Source organism: Protopterus annectens, chromosome 11.part0 (genome assembly GCF_019279795.1).
Source record: "Protopterus annectens isolate FY-2018-M chromosome 11.part0, PAN1.0, whole genome shotgun sequence".
NCBI classification, from domain to species: domain Eukaryota; kingdom Metazoa; phylum Chordata; order Ceratodontiformes; family Protopteridae; genus Protopterus; species Protopterus annectens.
In genome coordinates this window covers 642,779,369-642,798,841 of record NC_056745.1, presented here as the reverse complement: position 1 = coordinate 642,798,841, position 19,473 = coordinate 642,779,369, and the positions used below count along the sequence as shown (strand labels likewise).

General features: G+C 38.7%; 1 protein-coding gene across 1 annotated transcript in view; it reads right to left on the bottom strand.

Moving 5' to 3' along the window:
- Positions 1-19,473, bottom strand: part of FBLN1 (fibulin 1) — a gene marked incomplete in the record, with an annotated part of 2,573,942 nt that overhangs the window by 1,434,179 nt on the left and 1,120,290 nt on the right. Inside the window, 1 exon segment of the mRNA XM_044088093.1 lies at positions 10,034-10,159. Within this exon segment, the coding sequence (XP_043944028.1) occupies positions 10,034-10,159 (126 nt within the window).

The following is a 19,473-nucleotide window of genomic DNA, read 5'->3' as shown; positions in this document are numbered from 1 at the left end:
CACCAAAGGTGATTTGAAAGGAATGACAGATAATGTGTTGCTAGTGACCATGGATGTGGTATCACTGTTATAAGAATGGTGAAGCATTTTTTGACCAAAAAGAGATATGTTCTACTGGACATATTGATATATTATGTGACTTGCTAGGAATGATTTTAGAAAGCAATGCATTTGTCTTTGATGAGAAATACTACTCACAAGTATCTGGTGTGGCCATGGGTACTCCATGCTGCAACAGTTACATCAATATGGTTATGGTGGAGTGGGAATTGGCATGCATGCTACCACATCCTCTAGCAAGGTTATGTATACAGTTTTATAGATGCTTTGTAGATGACATTTTCATTTTATGGAAAGGGAGTGTAACTCATCTTAAGAAGTTTGCACATGACATTAACACCACCAGTGAATTTTTAAGTTCACCTTGAAATATTCAGATAGAAATATTGAATTTTTAGATGTTGAGATTAAAACTGACACACTAGGGCAGCTACATTTTGATAGATTTAGGAAGACTTGTCAACGTGTGGCCTATGTCCATAGGACAAGTATGCAGCCCCCCCCCCACATTTTCAATAACATTGTCAAGGGCCAAGCAATGAGATGCTCCAGATTGGCAGATAGAGATAGTCAGTATGAGAAGGAAATTAACCTAGAAAAAGATTTTGTCAGCAGGGGTTATAACAAGGAATAAGTCAGGCAGATCTGCCAAGCTACAAAATGTATGATAAATGATAGAGCTAAACCCTATTTTTCAGCCCATAGGGCATCTGGTAACACTAGGACATTTGATAGTAAAATAAGTGCTCCCCTGTGTCTTACACTAGGAATAGCAAAGTTTCACATGATATTTTTGTTAGGAATTGGCATATCCTTCAGTTAGATCATAAAGTGGCAGGGTTAGTGGGAAATAGACCATGGATGGTCTATAAGAACACAAAGAACTTGAGGCGTAGGTTATGTTATCTGAAGATGGACTCGCATTTAGTTCCTATACCTAAGGGTATGGGTACAGTTAAATGTGGCCAATGCAATTTTTGTGAATATATCCAAAAAGGGACAGAGTTTATACATCCTGGCACTGGTAGATCGTATGTGTTAGAGATAGATGCCAACTGTAACACTAGGAATTTGGTTTACCTTGCCCATTGTTGCACTTGTGCATCATTCTATATTGGGAAAATGAATAGAAGGCTAAGGGAGAGACATGTATATAGTGCTGTAGCCAAACACATTTTGGAACTAGGCAGTCAGCACCATGAAAAGTTCAGTGTCTTGGAGATTTTACATGAAAATATCAGGTTAGGGAACATTAATAACATCACTGAAGAACAAGAATTAAAATGGATAATAAAATTTAGTGCACATCTGGGGAAGGGACTCAATTACCACCTATCACATCAAAGCTGAAAAATAAAAGATTAAGGAAATAAGATGAAATAGTGTGGAATCCTATGCCTTAGTATTTTTATTAGTAATGCATTTTTACTGCCATTATTTTCATTGTGTGTGTGTGCGTGTGTGTGTGTGTGTGTATGTGTGTGTGTGTATATATATATATATATATATATATATATATATATATATATATATATATATATACATATACAGATGCACGATACTGCCAACATCCTGGCAGATAGGTTCACTGCTAACTTTACCTCCCTCTCACCCTCCAAAGGGCCCATCTTAATACTGGAAGAATGCAAAGCCCCTGTAATCACGGATGAACAAGTAAAGACTGCACTCTCCAAAGCCAAGAACACAGCATCCATGGGACCAGACAACATCCCAGGCTGCCTACCGCATGAACTACAGAACAAACTGGCACCCCACCTAAGTACCATGTTCAATCATAGCCTCACCTCAGGCTTTGTGCCTACTGAATGGTGCACAGTGACAGTTATCCCACTCCACAAAGGGGATGCCATCATGGACCCTGGAAACTACTGCCCCATTAGCCTGATGAGCCTGGTCTACAAGGTCATGGAAAGTATCATCTTGGAGCTTATAAACAAAGATATAGGTAACCTCCAAACCCTGTACCCTACTCAGTTTGGATTTGTAAAAGGTAGATCATGTCTACTAAACCTGATTGACTTTTTTGAAGCAGTCATTAGAGCCATAGACAAAGGCAAGGTAGTGCACACAGCTTATCTTGACCTCGCCAAGGCTTTCAATACCATCCCCCACTCTGGAATTACAGATAAACTCACTAAACTGGGCATAAATCCCTTTGTCACAAGATGGGTGGCTAGCTGGCTCACTGACGGAACCCACACAGTAAAAGCAGCCAACTCCAAGTCTGACTTCAGACCAATGATGAATGGAGTACCACAGGGTTCGGTCGTGGGTCCTCTCCTGTTCGGCATCTACTTCTCTGAAGTGCAGGCCAACAAAGTTTGCAGATGACTGCAAACTGAGAGCCATAATAGAATCACCTAATGATGTAGACATTCTACAAAAGGGCCTCACAGATTTAGATGCTTGGTGTCAAAGTCATGGCCTCAAGCTCAATGTCAAGAAGTGCATTGTCATCCCCTTTGGGAAAAACTCTGTACCCATGAACTACCACATAGGCAGTAGCTCACTAAACACTGAAAGTGTGATAAGAGACCTCGGGACACAGGTGGACAGTAGTCTGTCCTTTGATAACCACATTGCCACAGTAGTCAGGAAATCCTTCTATGTGCCACACCTCATCACAAAAGAGTTCTCCTCTAGAAAAACGGAGGTCATTTTTCCTCTCTACTCATCCCTCATCAGACTCATAGAGTACAGTGCCCTCTTTGGCATGTATCTTACAAGACACCTACAACAATTGTAAAGGCCATAGAAATACCTCATTAAGAGGATTACTGGCCTCAAATAGAATGCCATACGCAGACCGTCTAAAAAAACTCCAGCTCTACTCCATCGCATATTGCCTACTCAGAGGCAATCTCTGCCTAACATACAAAGTTATGTCAAACCCAGAACTGTCGGACATGCTACACTTAAAGAAATCCCAATCTCTCTGAACCACATGCTCCAGGGACCTAAACCTTGTCACCAGAATAAACAGAACATACTGGAGGAATAGATTCCTGTCACAGAGACTTCCCATACTCTGGAACAAACTACCCATTCATGACAAGCAAAGCTCCTCATTGGCCCTCTTTAAGAAAAATCTTGACAACTGGATGGGAAATAGAAAATTCACCCCGGGGATCATTTCTGCGGCACTGCTTGACAGGGGAAAATAATTTTCTCGAGTGGCGAAAGCCAGGGAACCTTTTTAGCTAGGTTTATATAGGCCCCAGGGTCGATAGCCTAGTACCTACCTATGAACTTATGAGCCTATGAACCTATAAGCAGCTCTGAGGAGGTCACTAGGAAGCTCTATCACTCTAATTTTATTGCAGTCAGTTCTTAAATAAACTCATGGAATTGGGAATCTTGCCAATTTACTTTTACAAACAGCAGAGCTGGATTAAGCTACAAGACTTTTATTGCTAACTTCATATGAAGATTTGTGCCTATCACTAATGCTGCCAGGGTTACAAGTAACTGTTCACCTTGATGGAACAGTAGACTTACACATTTTAAGTGTACAAAGGAAAGACTATTGAGAGCCATAAAGTCTTAGCTAACTTTGGATAAAAGGCAAAAGTATAACAGAGTAAAACAAATTCTCAAAATTATTTAATAAAGTGCGATCGGGGTATGATGTAAAACTGGTTATAAATGCTACTGACAATCATAAAACCTTGTTTAAGCATCTACACTCCTTCTGGAAAGATGAAACATCTGGAGACTCCTAAAACTTGGTGACAATTTCATTACTGATCCTAAGGATCTCTTAGATGGATTGTGTGCCAACAACTCTTAATCCAAACCCAGTTATTTTCAACGGTGTTTGCCCAATAATATGGGTTGTTGATATAAGAAGGGGATTATTAAATATCAGGTCTAACTCTGTAGCTGGTCTACAAGGTCTAAATGTTTTTTCCTGAAGGGAATAGTAGAAGCATTATTGCCATGCATAGCCTACTTGTTTCAGAGTGCTCTAACAGAAGGCTACATATCATCCATCTAGACAGGGCCAGTTGCCATCCCTGTACAGAAAGGTCATCCTAGTCCATCTACTGATAACTACAAAATGGTTAGTCTTATTCTCAAGAACTACTGTGAGCATGCTATGTGTTTGCCACCCAAATGCATGTTTGATTTTAGCGCTGTCATCCACCAACATGGCTTTCTTCACAGACATTCTTGTCTCTCTAATCTAATTATTTTTTATGAGAATATCATAAATTCCATTGATTTGGATTTGGCTATCAACACTTTTACTTAGATGTTGCAAAATCATTCATTTTAGTCCCACATGCTGTTTTTATTGGCATCAAGTGCAAGACCAATATGAACCCATGTAACATTAGATGGGTTACCAACTGGTTGCTATAATGGAACCTTAGAATTAAAAATTGCTATTTGAAATACAAGTCTATTCCTTAAGGATCTGTTATGGATCCCTTACATTTTGGCTTGTTCATATCAGACTGCCCAGTATTAGAAAATGTTTAGTTCAGCAGATTTATTGACAACATTAAAATAGGTTGCATTGTCACCTGCACTGTGGATCATCATTATCTTAGTAGTAGATTGGGCAACTTAACTGCATGGGTAATAAGCATGAGGTTTAACAACAGTAAGTGTTTGGTGATTTACTATAGATCAAATAACCTCATGTACCCATAAGCATTCAATAATAACATCATATAATCCACCTGTGTAGGTAAGGACTTGGGTATATTTTTGGGCTTTCTATTGAAATCTGATGAGCATATCAAACTGATAATTAAGAAATTCTATGGGCTCAATAAAAACATCTTACACTATTTTTCCAGAAGAGACAAAACATCTTGATTAGGCTTTATATATCTAGCATTAGCATATAATAGATTATTGATACTCTTTTTGGGCATTGAGAGTCTATCAACTGAATAAGCTTGAAGATCATCTCAAGACAGGCAAGGGCTCACTTTCATTTATCCTATTTTGAGAGACTCCAATATCTTTTCGTTTTGATATGCTGCAGATTACTTAATGGTGATTTAATTTTAGGTCATCCATATATGAAAAAACTCAGACAGCAACACTGGGTATTGAGTTTGTAATTCACAGTGTCAGCACAAGAAACAACAATTTTTAGCTATCAACCCCCCCCCCAGCTGCTCTACTTTGAAAAAAGCTCTTTCTTGCATCTTAAAACAGGGAGACTATGGAACTGCCTACCCATACATATAAAATGTATTCCTTATTTGGATACATTTAAGGGAGTTTTAGAGCAATGTTTTAAGAATATTTAATTTATGTCAGGATCGACAATAAGGCAAACTCTTAAATGGCCTGTATAGGCCCCTCATTGGTCAGGTCTGACCATAAGCAAATCACCCTTGACATCCACATCCCACCCCCACCCCCCAGTAAGGAAACCTCCTTAAAAAACTTCTCCAAAGTCAACTTCATGCTGCTGAAGTCAGAAGTGACAAACTTCACAACACTCACGCAGACGGGATCTGGAAGTTCGTCTGCAGAATCCTACACTAAGGCACTGTACGAGCACATCCACTCATGCATGAATCGTGCCATCCCAAATAGAACCAAGATGCTCTTCTCCCAAAAAAGGAAGTCAATCTGGTGGTCCCCTGCTATAAACAAACTATACAACAGAGGGAAGAAACTGTTGCAGAAAAGAGGAAAATCCCAGGATGCAAAAAACTCCCACACCAGCCTCAGTAAGAAGCTGAGATCCCTCATAAAATCCTCGAAAGCTAGTTATGAAAATAAAATTGCCAAAGATTCCAAAGACAACCACAAGGCATTCTATAGTTATGTCAAGAATCTAAATTACAATGCTCAGATCTGCTCTGAGCTACAACAGAATGGCATTAAATATACTGATCCCAAGGATATTGCCAATATCCTGGCAGATCGATTTAGTGCCAAAGTCACTCCCCTCTCACCCCCTAAAGGGCCCATCTCAATACCAAAAGATTGCCAAATTCTGATAATCACAACCACACAAGTAGAAACAGCACTCTCCAAAGCTAAGAATACAGCATCCATGGGTCCAGATGACATCCCAGGCTGTGTACTACATGAATTACAAAATGAACTGGCAGCCCACCTAAGTGTCATGTTTAATCATAGCCTCACCTCAGGCTTTGTGCCCACTGAGTGGCGCACAGCTACAGTTATCCCGCTCCACAAGGGAGGATCCGCCTTGGATCCCGGGAACTACCGTCCCATCAGTCTGACAAGCCTGATCTGCAAGGGTATGGAACGCATTATCATGGAACTTATAAACAAAGACATTGGCAACCTTCAAACACTGGACCTCACCCAGTTTGGGTTTGTGAAGGGCTGATCTTGTCTCCTGAATCTGATTGACTTCTTCGAATCGGTCTCCAGAGCTGTGGACGAGGGTAAGGCAGTCCACACAGCCTATCTGGACCTCGCCAAGGCCTTTGACACCATCCCCCACTCTGGAATCATAGATAAACTTACTAAGCTGGGCATAAATCCCTACATCACTCGATGGGTTGCCAACTGGCTTACTGACAGAACCCAGACTGTAAAAGTAGCTGACTCCAAATCTAGCTCCAGACAAGTGACAAGTGGAGTACCTCAGGGTTCAGTCCTGGGACCACTCTTGTTTGGCATCTACTTCTCTGACATACAGGCCAACACTAAGGGACTCTGGCTAACAAAGTTTTCAGATGACTGCAAACTGGGAACCATTATTGAATCCCCAAATGATGTGGATATTCTACAAAAGGGCCTTACAGAAACAGATGCCTGGTGCCAGAGCCATGGGCTCAAGCTTAATGCCAAGAAATGTATAGTTATCCCCTTTGTTCGGTATATATTTCTCTGAGGTACAGGCTAACATGGGAGGACTATGGCTGACCAAGTTCGCAGATGACTGCAAACTGGGTGCCATAATCGACTCGCCGACTGACACAAGCATCCTCCAAAAGGGTCTCACAGAGACGGATAACTTGAGTCAGAGCCATGGCCTAAAGCTAAATGCCAAAAACTGCATAGTTATCCCCTTTGGGAAAAACAAAGTGCCCACAAATTATCACATAGGTGGTAATCCATTAAGTACGGAAGAAGTAATTAGGGATTTGGAGACCCAAGTAGATAGCAATCTCTCCTTTGACAATCACGTTGCCAAAGTGGTTAGAAAGACCTTTTATATATCCCACCTTATCACGAAAGGGTTCGCATCTCGATCAAGAAAGGTCATTGTGTCCCTCTACTCATCACTCATCAGGCCCATAACTGAATACAATGCCCCATTTGGGATGTATCTTACCCGACACCTGCAGCAACTGGAAAGACCCCAAAAGTACCTCAACAAGAGGATCAAGGGACTCAAACAGATGCCCTACGCAGTTAGGCTAAAGAAACTCCAGCTCTACTCAGTTGCTTACCGCCTACTCAGAGGCGATCTTTGCCTGATGTATAAAGTCATGTCCAACCCAGAATTAATGGACATGCTCCACCTCAGGAAATCCAAATCCCTTAGAGCTACACGCTCCAGGGACTTAAACCTCAGCACATAAATAAATAGGACATGGTGGAGGGACAGATTCATATATCTGAGGCTCCCCTCACTCTGGAACAAAATCCCAATCCATGTTAGGCAGAGTCCCTCAATGACCCTCTTCAAGAGAAATCTTGACGAGTGGATGTGAGATCGTAGGTTTACCCCTGGGATCTCTTCTGTGTCCCTACTAGACAGAGGCACAGTAAACTAACCTCAAAAGTGCTATCTTCTGTGACCTACTATACAGAGGCACAGCCAACTTATCTAAAAGGGTGGCGAAAGCCAAACACACTCTGGCTAGGCTTATAAATGCCCTAGGGCAAATAGCCTAGTATCACCCTATGAACCATGAACTACCACATAGGTGGCAGGACACTAAACATCGAAAGTGTGATGAGAGACTTAGGGACACAAGTGGACAGTTGTCTCACTTTCGATAACCACATCGCCACAACAGTCAGGAAATCCTTCTATGTGGCACACCTCATCACTAAGGGCTTTTCATCCAGAAAAAGAGAGGTCATTGTCCCACTGTACTCATCCCTCATTAGACCCATTATAGAGTATAATGCCCCATTTGGTATGTACACAAGACATCTGCAACAGCTCGAAAGGCCACAGAAATACCTCACTAAAAGAATCGCAGGCCTAAAGCAGATGCCATACACTGACCATCTAAAAAGGCTCCAGCTATACTCTGTGGCATATCGTCTACTCGGAGGCGATCTCTGCTTAACATACAAGGCCATGTCAAACCCTGAGCTGTTGGACATGCTCCACTTAAAGAAATCCCAATCCCTCAGAGCCACACGCTCCAGGGATCTAAACCTTATCCTCACAATGAACAAAACTTGCTGGAGGGATAGGTTCCTGACCCAGTGACTCCCCATACTCTGGAATAGACTGCCCATACATGTCAAGCAGAGCACCTCATTGGCCCTCTTCAGAAGGAACCTTGATGATTGGATGGGAGATCGGAAATTCACCCCGAGGATCATGTCAGTCGCCCTGCTACACAGGTGCCCAGAGAAGTAAATATTGTGGGAAGAAATTTCCAGGGAATTGTTATGGCTAGGCTTGCATAGGCCTTAGGGCCGATAGCCTAGTACCAGCCTATGAACCTATATAGTATCATCAAATCACACTATGTAATTATTGCAATCATTACTTCAGCATTTTTTACTTCTGGGCCCATGTTTTTTTCAAATCAATTATTATTTGAATGTGCATTATTACATATTATTTGAATATGTAATGTCTTCATATTGCTATATTTTAATGACTGCTTATCTTCAATAAAACTTATATGGAATATGGGTTTTCTGAGTTTCAAAAAATCAGAACTAAAACTCAACACTGTAAAAAGATAAATCCAAAAGAAAAAAACGAAGCTCCCAAGGCAAGTCAACAGGACACATTGTAATGTAAAGGAAAGTCAAAAAGACACACTTTAATGTCAAAGCAGGTCAACAGGACACACTTTAAAGTGTGGCCTTTTGACTTGCATTTCTCCCGTTGACCTGCCATGACAGCTTTTTTTTTTTTTTTGTTGAGTTTCATAAAACAAAATTCCAAGATAATTTCTGCAGAGGTTTAGTCGTGCAAATAAGAATGTAGCAATATTATTATGCTCCAAAATGGGAAGAAGACAAGATTGCTAAGCACCTTTCTCATCTTAGAGAGGTGCTCAACAAGCTTTTGTTAAGCACCCCCAAGCACCGTTAAGACTGGATTTCATGCTAGTCACTAACATTGCCCAATGCCATTTGGCAAAGAACGGTGACGAGACAAAACAGCATCAGTAGCTGGTAGATACTTCACTCTACCATAATTGTAAACAAAATGTGTGACAGACTGAAGTTTTTCACAGCTTTTAAAGCAATTAGTCCTCAAGGAAACTGTTTCTACCTACTGACTGGAAGTTGGCAGTAGTAAGTATTTTGCATCTTTCTGAGCTTGTAAAACACTTTGCACTTCTGCACTTTTTTCTGTAATTTGTAGTACTTGAATCCAATAAATCTCCATTCACTAAAAATAATTTTGTTTGGGTCTCTGACTATAATTCTTATTATGTGTTCTTGATATGGATGCTAAGATTTACCTCTCAAGCTTCACTTTGCTTTGCTCCAAAAGTGAATTTCTTGCTATATGTATCTCAAACACATAATAAACTGGTTATGATAGAGAACCTTTCATAATCATCTGTAAAATAATACACTAGCATGGATTCATATCACCATTGCAGGCATGTTCTTTGCTAAATACAATGTGACTGCAACAGAAATGTAAATGAACTACAAATGTAAAACAATTTTAAATTGTAGTTATAAGACAAATGTTATAAAGCATTTTTATTGTTGCTGCCATATACAGTGTCAATGAAATTTAAAATATATGTAGGTCTGAATGATAATTGACACATTTCTTACACACCTTCACAATTCCTGCCATCAGCAGAAAGTTTAAAGCCCATTGTGCAGCTACAATGGAAGGAGCCAGGAGTATTTTCACACTTGTGGGCACACAGACGTCCTGGATAACGTCGACATTCGTCTATGTCTAAAACAATTAGAAAACCCTGTTAAAAGCTAAGTAGTAGAAATTCATTGTCAGATACTTTAAGCTTGAAATTAGATTAAAAAAATCTAAAAAGAAAACACATTTTATTCATGCTGTTTCCCTATTCTTAAAGAAGGAAATGAACTCTTAAATGAAAACAAATGAATGCATGCATTTACTCAGCTGAGTGATATACAGCCACACTAAACAATAGCATATCTAAAGATTTGCACAAATCTGCTTAGACAAGGTTAAACTACACTACATGGAATTAACTGAATAAAGGGGACATCACTTGACAAAAGTGACTGAAGTTAAATCACATTTTCTTTCATGAAAAACAACAAATTTTTGCATCCACTTATTTTCTGACCCATGTACTACAAAATAAGTAATTACATAAACTCAAATTAAGTTAAAAGTGTCACACGTCCTTTTATAAATTAGTGTCCTAACATTGTGTAGCAATACATTATGAACTAGCCTACACTTGTTAATCTTAGTTTAATTCTACTTAACTAACCAACTAAGCAAAAATTTATTTTATGATAGTAGAAGGACTTCATCAAACAGACATCTTTGGTAAATCCAAGTGAAATGTGTTTTGTTCTTCTCTGTATTACTAAAGTGGTATAACTTCAGTATAGAATGTTTTTGCATTGCTATCTGCATCTTTACTCAGTCAAGCTTGTTACTCAACTAAAAGTTATCAAAAACAGCTAAGTGTTTATAAAGGTGGTCTAGGATCTTTAGTCTGGTTAAATGACTTGTGCAGGGACATACTTTGAGTAAGCCAAAACTGTAGGGATAGGTCTCAGCCCTGTGACATAAAGGGATGAAGCCCTGACTATGATCCAGCTGACTTGGGCTTTACTCATGGCATGTTGTGGTGGTGGGGGGGGGGGGTGAGTGGCTGATACCAAATAATGCTGTGCTACTGACCTCAGCTGAAGGACTGAGATATTATACTTATGGCAACTATTTGGCAGGAGGACGCTGTATAACACCAAGGGGTAGCCCAAGGATAGGAAAGGTATGTTCTTAGAGTCTCATTGTGTGGCTTTAGCAGTGTCCACTAATTGCCATATTGTTAGGATTAACTGTGGAGGTAGCAGACTCGCATATGCATGATGGTCTGCCAGCAGAAGCCTATAAGTTGTCACTATAGTCAGAAACTGAATGGGCTGCATGTCTCTTAGCCTAACCAAGGAATGGCTTGGCTGTCACCCTGGTAGGAGGATTGAATCGGTTGACAGTGTTCTGGGGGGTTCACCTGATGACTTGGGGGGGTTAGGGTGAAAAAAATAGAGTGTGGTCCCAAGTTTGTAGTACATACATAATTTGTATGTCATTGCATTCAGTTCAAAGATGCACTAACAACAGTTTAGAGAAATATTTCAGAAAATAACACAATAAAAACAATTTTAATCATGTTTACAGTAAAGTGAAAACTTGCACTGGACAAAAAACTAAATGAATGTGTCATAATATGTATGGTTCTTACTGAAAAGGAACTACCTGTAATCCCTTACTTTAGCAAGTGCAAAGATGTTAAGAAGACATGCCTCTTATGAACAGATAAAATCTGTGCTGCTGTGGTGCAGTTCACAGGGTGTTGTGATTAGCTTTAGAGTATCACAGTAGCCAAATTCCTGCTTATACTGTAGAGCAATTTATGAGCAATTTATGAGCAGTTGCAGGGCACTTCTACTTTGCATGATCTCTGCTTGCAAAGGTGCATATCATAAGGTATTGTAATATACACTGACAACTTAATATCCTTTCAGGTGACATAGTCAGTATAAAACTACAGATAATTATCTATATACATGTATTATGTAAATTTGTTGTTCACATAAACATAGTTTACAGTTAAGCAGAGTCATCAAAATAACCTACAGACAAACTAGGCACTTCTGATGTTATGTATTTTATTATTATTATTATTTTTTTTATCTTTCCTTACTGGGAAAGTCCAACTGGGCAAAACCCATTTTCAACATAGGCCCAGGGAGAAAAGCACCAGCAAATACATCTGGGATGCTTTTGAAAAAAATATTTTTTTGCAAAGATACATTACACATATAGTCTGCAAGACATCAAGAAAGAAATATATCATACAAAGATAAAGCAGGTATTTCGTTTGTGGTGACATTTCACATGGTATTAAGTTCCAAGTATAAAACATTTAGTATGCAACCAGTTCATGTGCAATATATGTAACAAACACACATCATATATGACGTGTAATAATTCTGTAAATAGGGTCACAGTGTAGATGTTGGGAATAAGCAAAATTGAAGTTAGGAGAGTGTTATTTTAGTTGGTTTGTAGACAGTAGTTAAAGCTAGAAGATGGAGTGAGGCATTGCATAGCTGATGAGTCAAGGATAGTTGGAGTCGGAACACTAGGGTTCTTGTATAAATGGGTTTCTAAGTCTCATTGTCTCATATGTAGTACCTTCTTGCCTATCAGTTTTCTCCTTTTTCAGTTTAGTGTGAGAGTGAAGGTCAGTATAAGATTTGCATGTTAAAATTAGGTCAACTGTTAATATCTTATACCTGATTAAGAACCTCTCATAGAGTTTTTAGCCTTTCTGAGAATGTCAGAGCTTCCATCCCCTTGATTTGAGGTGATAAAGCAATTCTTAAAAAGAATCCACCTCAAGTCCTCCCCTCTCCTCCGTGAGTTTAGTTATTATCTTAAAACCCTCTGTTCCTGTATGCCATTCTAGGCCACACTATCTGTATGTTCTTCACTATGAACACATATACTTCCATTCATCCCTATTATTCTGATAACTGTGAAGATCGGTATAAAGAGCCTTAATTCATTTTCTTTTCCTTCTGGCCAGGCTAAATCCCTCCTGACAGTAGTTTAGGTCTTTAAACATTCCTTTGCCTGAATTCCTAGCAAGCAATCCAGTTCCAGGCTGTGATGGGTGTGTACCATTCATTTTAAAAAGATATTTTCTTACGGAAAAGTCTCTGTTTTGCTATGTATGATGTTGCAGAATAAATCTGCCATTGTTTCCTGAGTCAGAATGTAACACATCTGTGAGCTGTGCTTTAGACGTATAAAACCTGCATCAGGTAAACTAAAAATATGAGAGGAATTGTGACCTATTTATATGCAATGTATAAAAAAGCACACTGCATTCTGTTAGGAAATACAGGAATTATACATAAAATCTGAAAGCACAACAAACATATGAACCAGGAACTGTAATTGTTCTTCTTCATGATACATGATTTGTGATCATTCTAGGCCATGAAGCTAAAGGCCCATAAAGAGCAAATAGAAAATGCTGCTAATGATATAGCCAGCCTCAAGCAGAAAAAACAAACTTTGCTTAATTGCATCTGTGAGTTCTGTACAAAATTATATAAAGCAAATGTCTGAATAAACATTCAGGAGAAAGCAGAAGAGACCCAGTAGGATTTAAGTCAGAGTCAGAGAACTACTAACTTGATGCTTGGGACTTGTTTCTGCATGTCTCTGCCTTTAATATGTTCTGTAATTTTAACCAGATTATTTTAGATCTTAATAATTCTTCTACCTGGGAATAGCTAACAAAACATCTAACTGCAGTCAAATGTTTTTTTCTTTATTTCTAGTAATCTGTTTGCTCAAAAGGATTATTTCCATTTCCCTCAGCAGACTCATATTTCTCTCATATATTAAATTAATTGTACTGCTTAACCATTCTTTTTTAAGTATGTAAAATAATTTTATTTATTCACTTTTAAAAGGTTTGCAAGTCATCACTTATTTTTTTATTTATTGGCATTTGTTTACTGGGAAAGTCTACTGGGCCAAGAAAAGCCTATTTTCAGTGGAGGCCAAGGGAGAAAAGCTCCACAAAGGCATTTAGTATGAATATACATAGTATTCAGAACAGTTAGTGAAACAAAATGCATTGTGGAACAACACAACAAAATGCATTATGAAGCACAAGTATAACAGAGAAACACAATACAAACCAAATACTATGCAATTCAAGGCACACTTAGAAGTATAAGCTAGTGCATTAACATGACAAATGCAGAAAAATTACATGTAGCAAATAGTACTACAAGACTTGTGAACTGTGTAGACACATTGACAGGTATAGAGGACAGATAAGGTAAATGAGCAGAGCAAGAAAAGGGAATATAGAATACTGAATATAGGAAAGTAAAATGAGTTAAAAGATGAGGAGGGTTACTGATAAAAATAGCAGCATTGGGGATATAGAGTAGGAAGGAAATGTAAAACAGGCATTGAGACAGAGCATATTAGTTGAATTAGGTAAGAAGGGAGAGAGGGGAAATTAGCATAAATTAGTCTGAGAAGTATGTACAGGTTTGTAGAGAAGCACATATGAAGGAAAAAATAAGAGTGGATAGAAAGACTATTGTAATTAGGGAATAGATGGCAGAGGTATTGAACAGTTACAAGTCCATTTAGAGAGGAGGTGTGCGTGTGTCAGCTTTGAAGGTGGCAAAGCATTGATGAGTATGGATGCAAGGTGGCAGGCTATTCCACGTTTTAGCAATGACTCAAGAGTATAACAGCCGACAAGCAGGTATTCTAGGATTATGAATTTGTAGAAGGTCCAGGTTTTCAGATCGATGGGCCTATAAGTCATAATGGACGAATAAAGACTTTAGGGCAGGACAATCTTGAGATTTATTAATTAATTTGTGTTTGGTAGCTAGTTGAAGATAGGTTAAGTAGTGGGGGAATTCGAGCCAATGTAGATTATTTAGGACAATAAAATGATGGGTAGTGTAACGACTATTTGTTGCAAATTTAGCTATCTTCTTATAGCATGTTTCTAGTTTAGTTTTCAGGGAGGACTGGAGGGTGGTTAGTGGAGCACCATAAACTAGGGAGGGAAGTAGGTAATATGAGGCAAGTATTTGTTTTGTGGGGAGTGAGAGGAACAGGTTATGTCTATAGAGTAGTCCTAGTTTTTTGTGGGTCTTACTGATGTTATTATGAACACAGAGATCAAATTTGAGATTTTTATTAATAATTACTGCTAACAATTTTGTGTGGGTCACTAATTCAATTGGAGTGGAATTAAATAAGAATATTTTGAAATGGGATTTGTTAAGGGGCGTGTTTTTCTTAGGAGTAAAAATCAAAAGTTTGGTTTTATTAGCATTTAAGGAAAGGTGATTGTTGTGGAGCCATGTCTGTACAGTGGTAAATGTAGTTTGGGTGATATGCTGTAATAGGGTTGGTTGTCAGCAGTGCAGATTATAGTGGAGTCATCTGCATATTGAACTAGGGACCCAAGCTGTATTGGTTGAGGCAGGTTATTGATGAAAATGTTAAACAGAAGGGGACCTAATATTGAGCCTTGAGGGATGCCAGTAGGATTATGAATGTAAGAGGATACGGAGTTCTGCCATTTGACAGCATGTTCTCTGTTGGAAAGGTAGCTTTTAAACCAGTTAAGAGAGGGGGAAGATAGTCCTATTTTGGTGAGTTGAGAGAAAAGAATAGTGTGAGAGATGGTATCAAAGGCTTTAGATAGTCCAAGAATAAAGCTGAAGAAATGTCCCCTGAGTCACAAGCTTTATTAACTATGTCTAAGAAGGATGTTTGAGCAGTAGGTGTGCTATGTCCAGGTCTGAACCCATGCTCTGTTTGGGAAAGAATATGATTATTAAGGATGAAATGTAGGAGTTGCTTCTGAACACATTTTTCTAGTAGTTTGGATAAGGAGACAGAATGGCAGTGGGACAAAAGTTGAACATGTCTTTTGAAGAGTCACCTTTGTGAAGGGGTAAGATTGCTTTTTTCTAGAGGTTAGGGATGTAGGATTCTTGGATGGATCTATTAATAAGAATGCTAAAGGGATAGGCCACTGAATCTGTGGCGACTTTAAGGTATTTTGTTGGTATTCCGTCAGGCGCATTAGAGCTGGGTTTTAATATAATGAGGATTTTTTTTAATGGTTGCTGTAGGGACAGTACAGTATTTGAATTCTGCCTGGGAAAAAGGTTGTTCAGGGTTACTGTGGCTGGATGGGGGGGTGCATGAATTGTGATGGCTTAAAGTATTCATGTTATAGGGAGGGGGCTGAGGTTTAGTATGCTGAAAGAGGTGAGTGTTGGTTGGGATATTATTGTTTGGGAGAGGGAGAGGAAAAGTGGCAGTAATATTGGCCATAGTGTCTATAAAGTAGGAGTTAAAGATATTTGCTATTTGCTCTGGGGTTTTGTTGGGGTATGGGCATGGATTAGGTTTTATGTCAGGGTTTAGGAGATTATTGATCGATGGCCAAAATAATTTAGGGTTATTTCTGTTATTATTTTCCAGGTTCCAGTAGTATTCTTTTTTGTCTTTGAATATACGGTTTTTCGTTTGATTATGAAGCTATACTTTAATAAATTGGAGTCATTCTTATGTTTAAGCCATGATTTTCATGTTGTGTCACTAGTTATCATATATCATATATATCATCATATGTATATCATCTATTTATTTATTAGTTGTGCATTTATTGCTAAGTGATGGCAGGTTGCTTGCATCTATTTGTAATTGGCAGAACTGCTCTGCTACACACTTTTTCTGTTTATAATTATTTGGATTACTGACAAGCATGAAAACATAACTGGGAGGTTCCCAACCAGGTAATTAATGATGGTGGCAGCTTACTACCCTGAACCAGGCTAGAAAGCTATTGTACTAAGGAATATTAAAAGCCTTACATGAAAATGAAGGTGTGTGTCTGTATGAATGTAAGAGTTTATTCAGTGTGCAGTTATTGTGGGCAACTGAGTACTGGAAGGCAGTGAAATCCAGAGAGAGTGGGGAGAAGGGAGTCTGGGGAGCTAGGCTAATGACTCTTCTTTGTAAGCTATTCAGTTGACACCTGTTCTTGGGTGTGGACAGTGTAGACCCATACCCAGGCAACAGTGCATATTTCCTGCATGTTCTTGTCGCCAACCTACACATAGTTGGGTATTCTGTCATTTATATTTGTGTGCCTTTCTGTATTGTAATCTGTTTAGAACCATTGGTGTGATTCAAGAGACCATATGTCTAGTTGTCTGCAGACTTAACATTTTAGAAAAAGATTAATTTATTTGTGGGCAGTGTAGTGGCTCTAAGGAACAAAGCGATCATTTAGTATATTTTTAGTAGTGGTGGACAGGGACATAGATATTGTAATTGGGCCTTTCCTCTTCCAATATTTCTTTAGTAGTGTCAAGCTGCTGTCTCAGATACCAGCTGTACCAACGTCCAAATGGGTCAACCTATTTGATACTCATAGCACCACCAGTTGCAAACAGTAGGTTGAGTAAAATCTGATCCCAGAATTTTCCATCTGGATCAGTTGCTTTCTTTACCATGGCTTTCAGTGTTTTGTTAAACCTTTCTACTAACCCATTGGTTTGTAAATAGTAGATGTATGTCTTCAACAATTTGACTTTAAAGCACTGCATTACTTTTACATAAAGAGAATGCATTGGTCAATAAGTATCTCTTCAAGTATACCAGCTCTAAAGAATAAGAATACCAGTTCCTTAATAATGCCTTAGCATTAGTTTACAAATAAATGCTTCTAGAAATTCACTAGCATAGCGTATTATGACTTTTGCTGATACCCATTGCTGGATTTTACTAATGGTCTCATGATGTCCATTAGCAGTATATTCAGTTGGAATGTCTATGCCAGGCATTGGGAAAAGAGGATAGTCATAGCCAGAATAGAAATGCAGTTTTCTGGCATTCTGGCCAAGAAGCAGAGAAGTTCTCTTATCTCTTTCATTATGCCTGGCCAGCAAACACTAGCTAATACATTTGCCTTAATTTTGTCCGTCCTCAGGTCACTAAAATGTGACTATGGGTTAGCTTCATTACTAATGTCCTATAAGGTTTTGTCAACTGATCCAAAATGTCTTCTGTTTCTTTACTTATATGAATAGTTATTTGTTTAACTTAAAATAGGGGTACGAATTAATGAGAACATCGTGTTAACTGTCTTCACCCACAAACTTGGTTATAGTCTCTTTCTCCACTACTAAAACTACCATCTTCAGATTGTGTGTTTTTAATGTTGATATGGCTTATCTGTAGGTCGACGATCTCAGAGATAGTTTGTTCAGTAACTTTCTTTGAGTTAGAAGGTATAGCTTCTTCCTGAAAAGCACTGCCACTGCAGCTTCTATAGCTTCCCCTGCAAAGGATATTTCTAAACAAAAATAATGTCTTAATTTAATATACCTGCTATCAGCACAGCTCTCTAGACTGTCTCTTTTATTTTAGGTTGCTGTCTCTCTGCCTTACCTAGAGTGGATGCCTTCCTCTCATTGTTTTTCTTCTCTGCTTCTCAGCTATAAAGGGCATGTCAGAACAAAATGTGTCATCATTCTTCCTTAAAACCTTCCTATGCATGTATTCTTTGCTTTCCACTAGCAGGGATAGGCTCAGAACTATGCATTCTCCTGCATATCTCACTTTCTGTTCTCATTTTGTTCTTGTGTTCCTCAATCAAATTGCTTTCTTTTTCTATTTTTTCCTCTCTCGTTCTGTGTTAATACTTGTATACTTCTGTCTTGAACTGACTGCCATAGTTTCATCTTCAGTTCCTATATTAATATCTCTTACAGTTTTAGGTTTCTGAATTGGAGCATACTTCTGATAACAGAGATCATCATATTTACACTTCTGATAGCATATTTTCACATCTGATAACACAGCATCATATTTACATTTCTGACAGCATCATATTTACATGTCTGACAACAGACAGCACCATATTTACATGTCTGATAACAGACAGCACCATATTTACATGTCTGATAACAGACAGCACCATATTTACATGTCTGATAACAGACAGCATCATATTTACACATCTGATAATGGACATCATCATATTTACACGTCTGATAATGGACAACATCACATTTAAACTTCTGATAACAGCATCATATTTGCACATCTGATAACAGACAGCATCATATTTACATTTCTGATAACAGATAGTATCATATTTACACTTCTGATAGACAGCATTATATTTACACGTCTGATAGACGGGTTCACTATAAAATTTTGAAATCCCAAAATCTCGAATTTCAGAATATCGAGTTCAAAATCTCGAGATCTTGGAATCTCGAAATTGTGAACCCCCCCCCCCAAAACACCTCTCAACACACTAAAATATGTGTAGGCAGGGAGGCAAGCCCCCATGAGCCCCCCCACACCCCTGCAACTTAAATATACCAACTCCGAAATCGCACTACAATGAGGACAAGGGAAATCTCCTTGTCTGCCCTGTATGCCGATTTCAGTTCAGGATTTCAAAG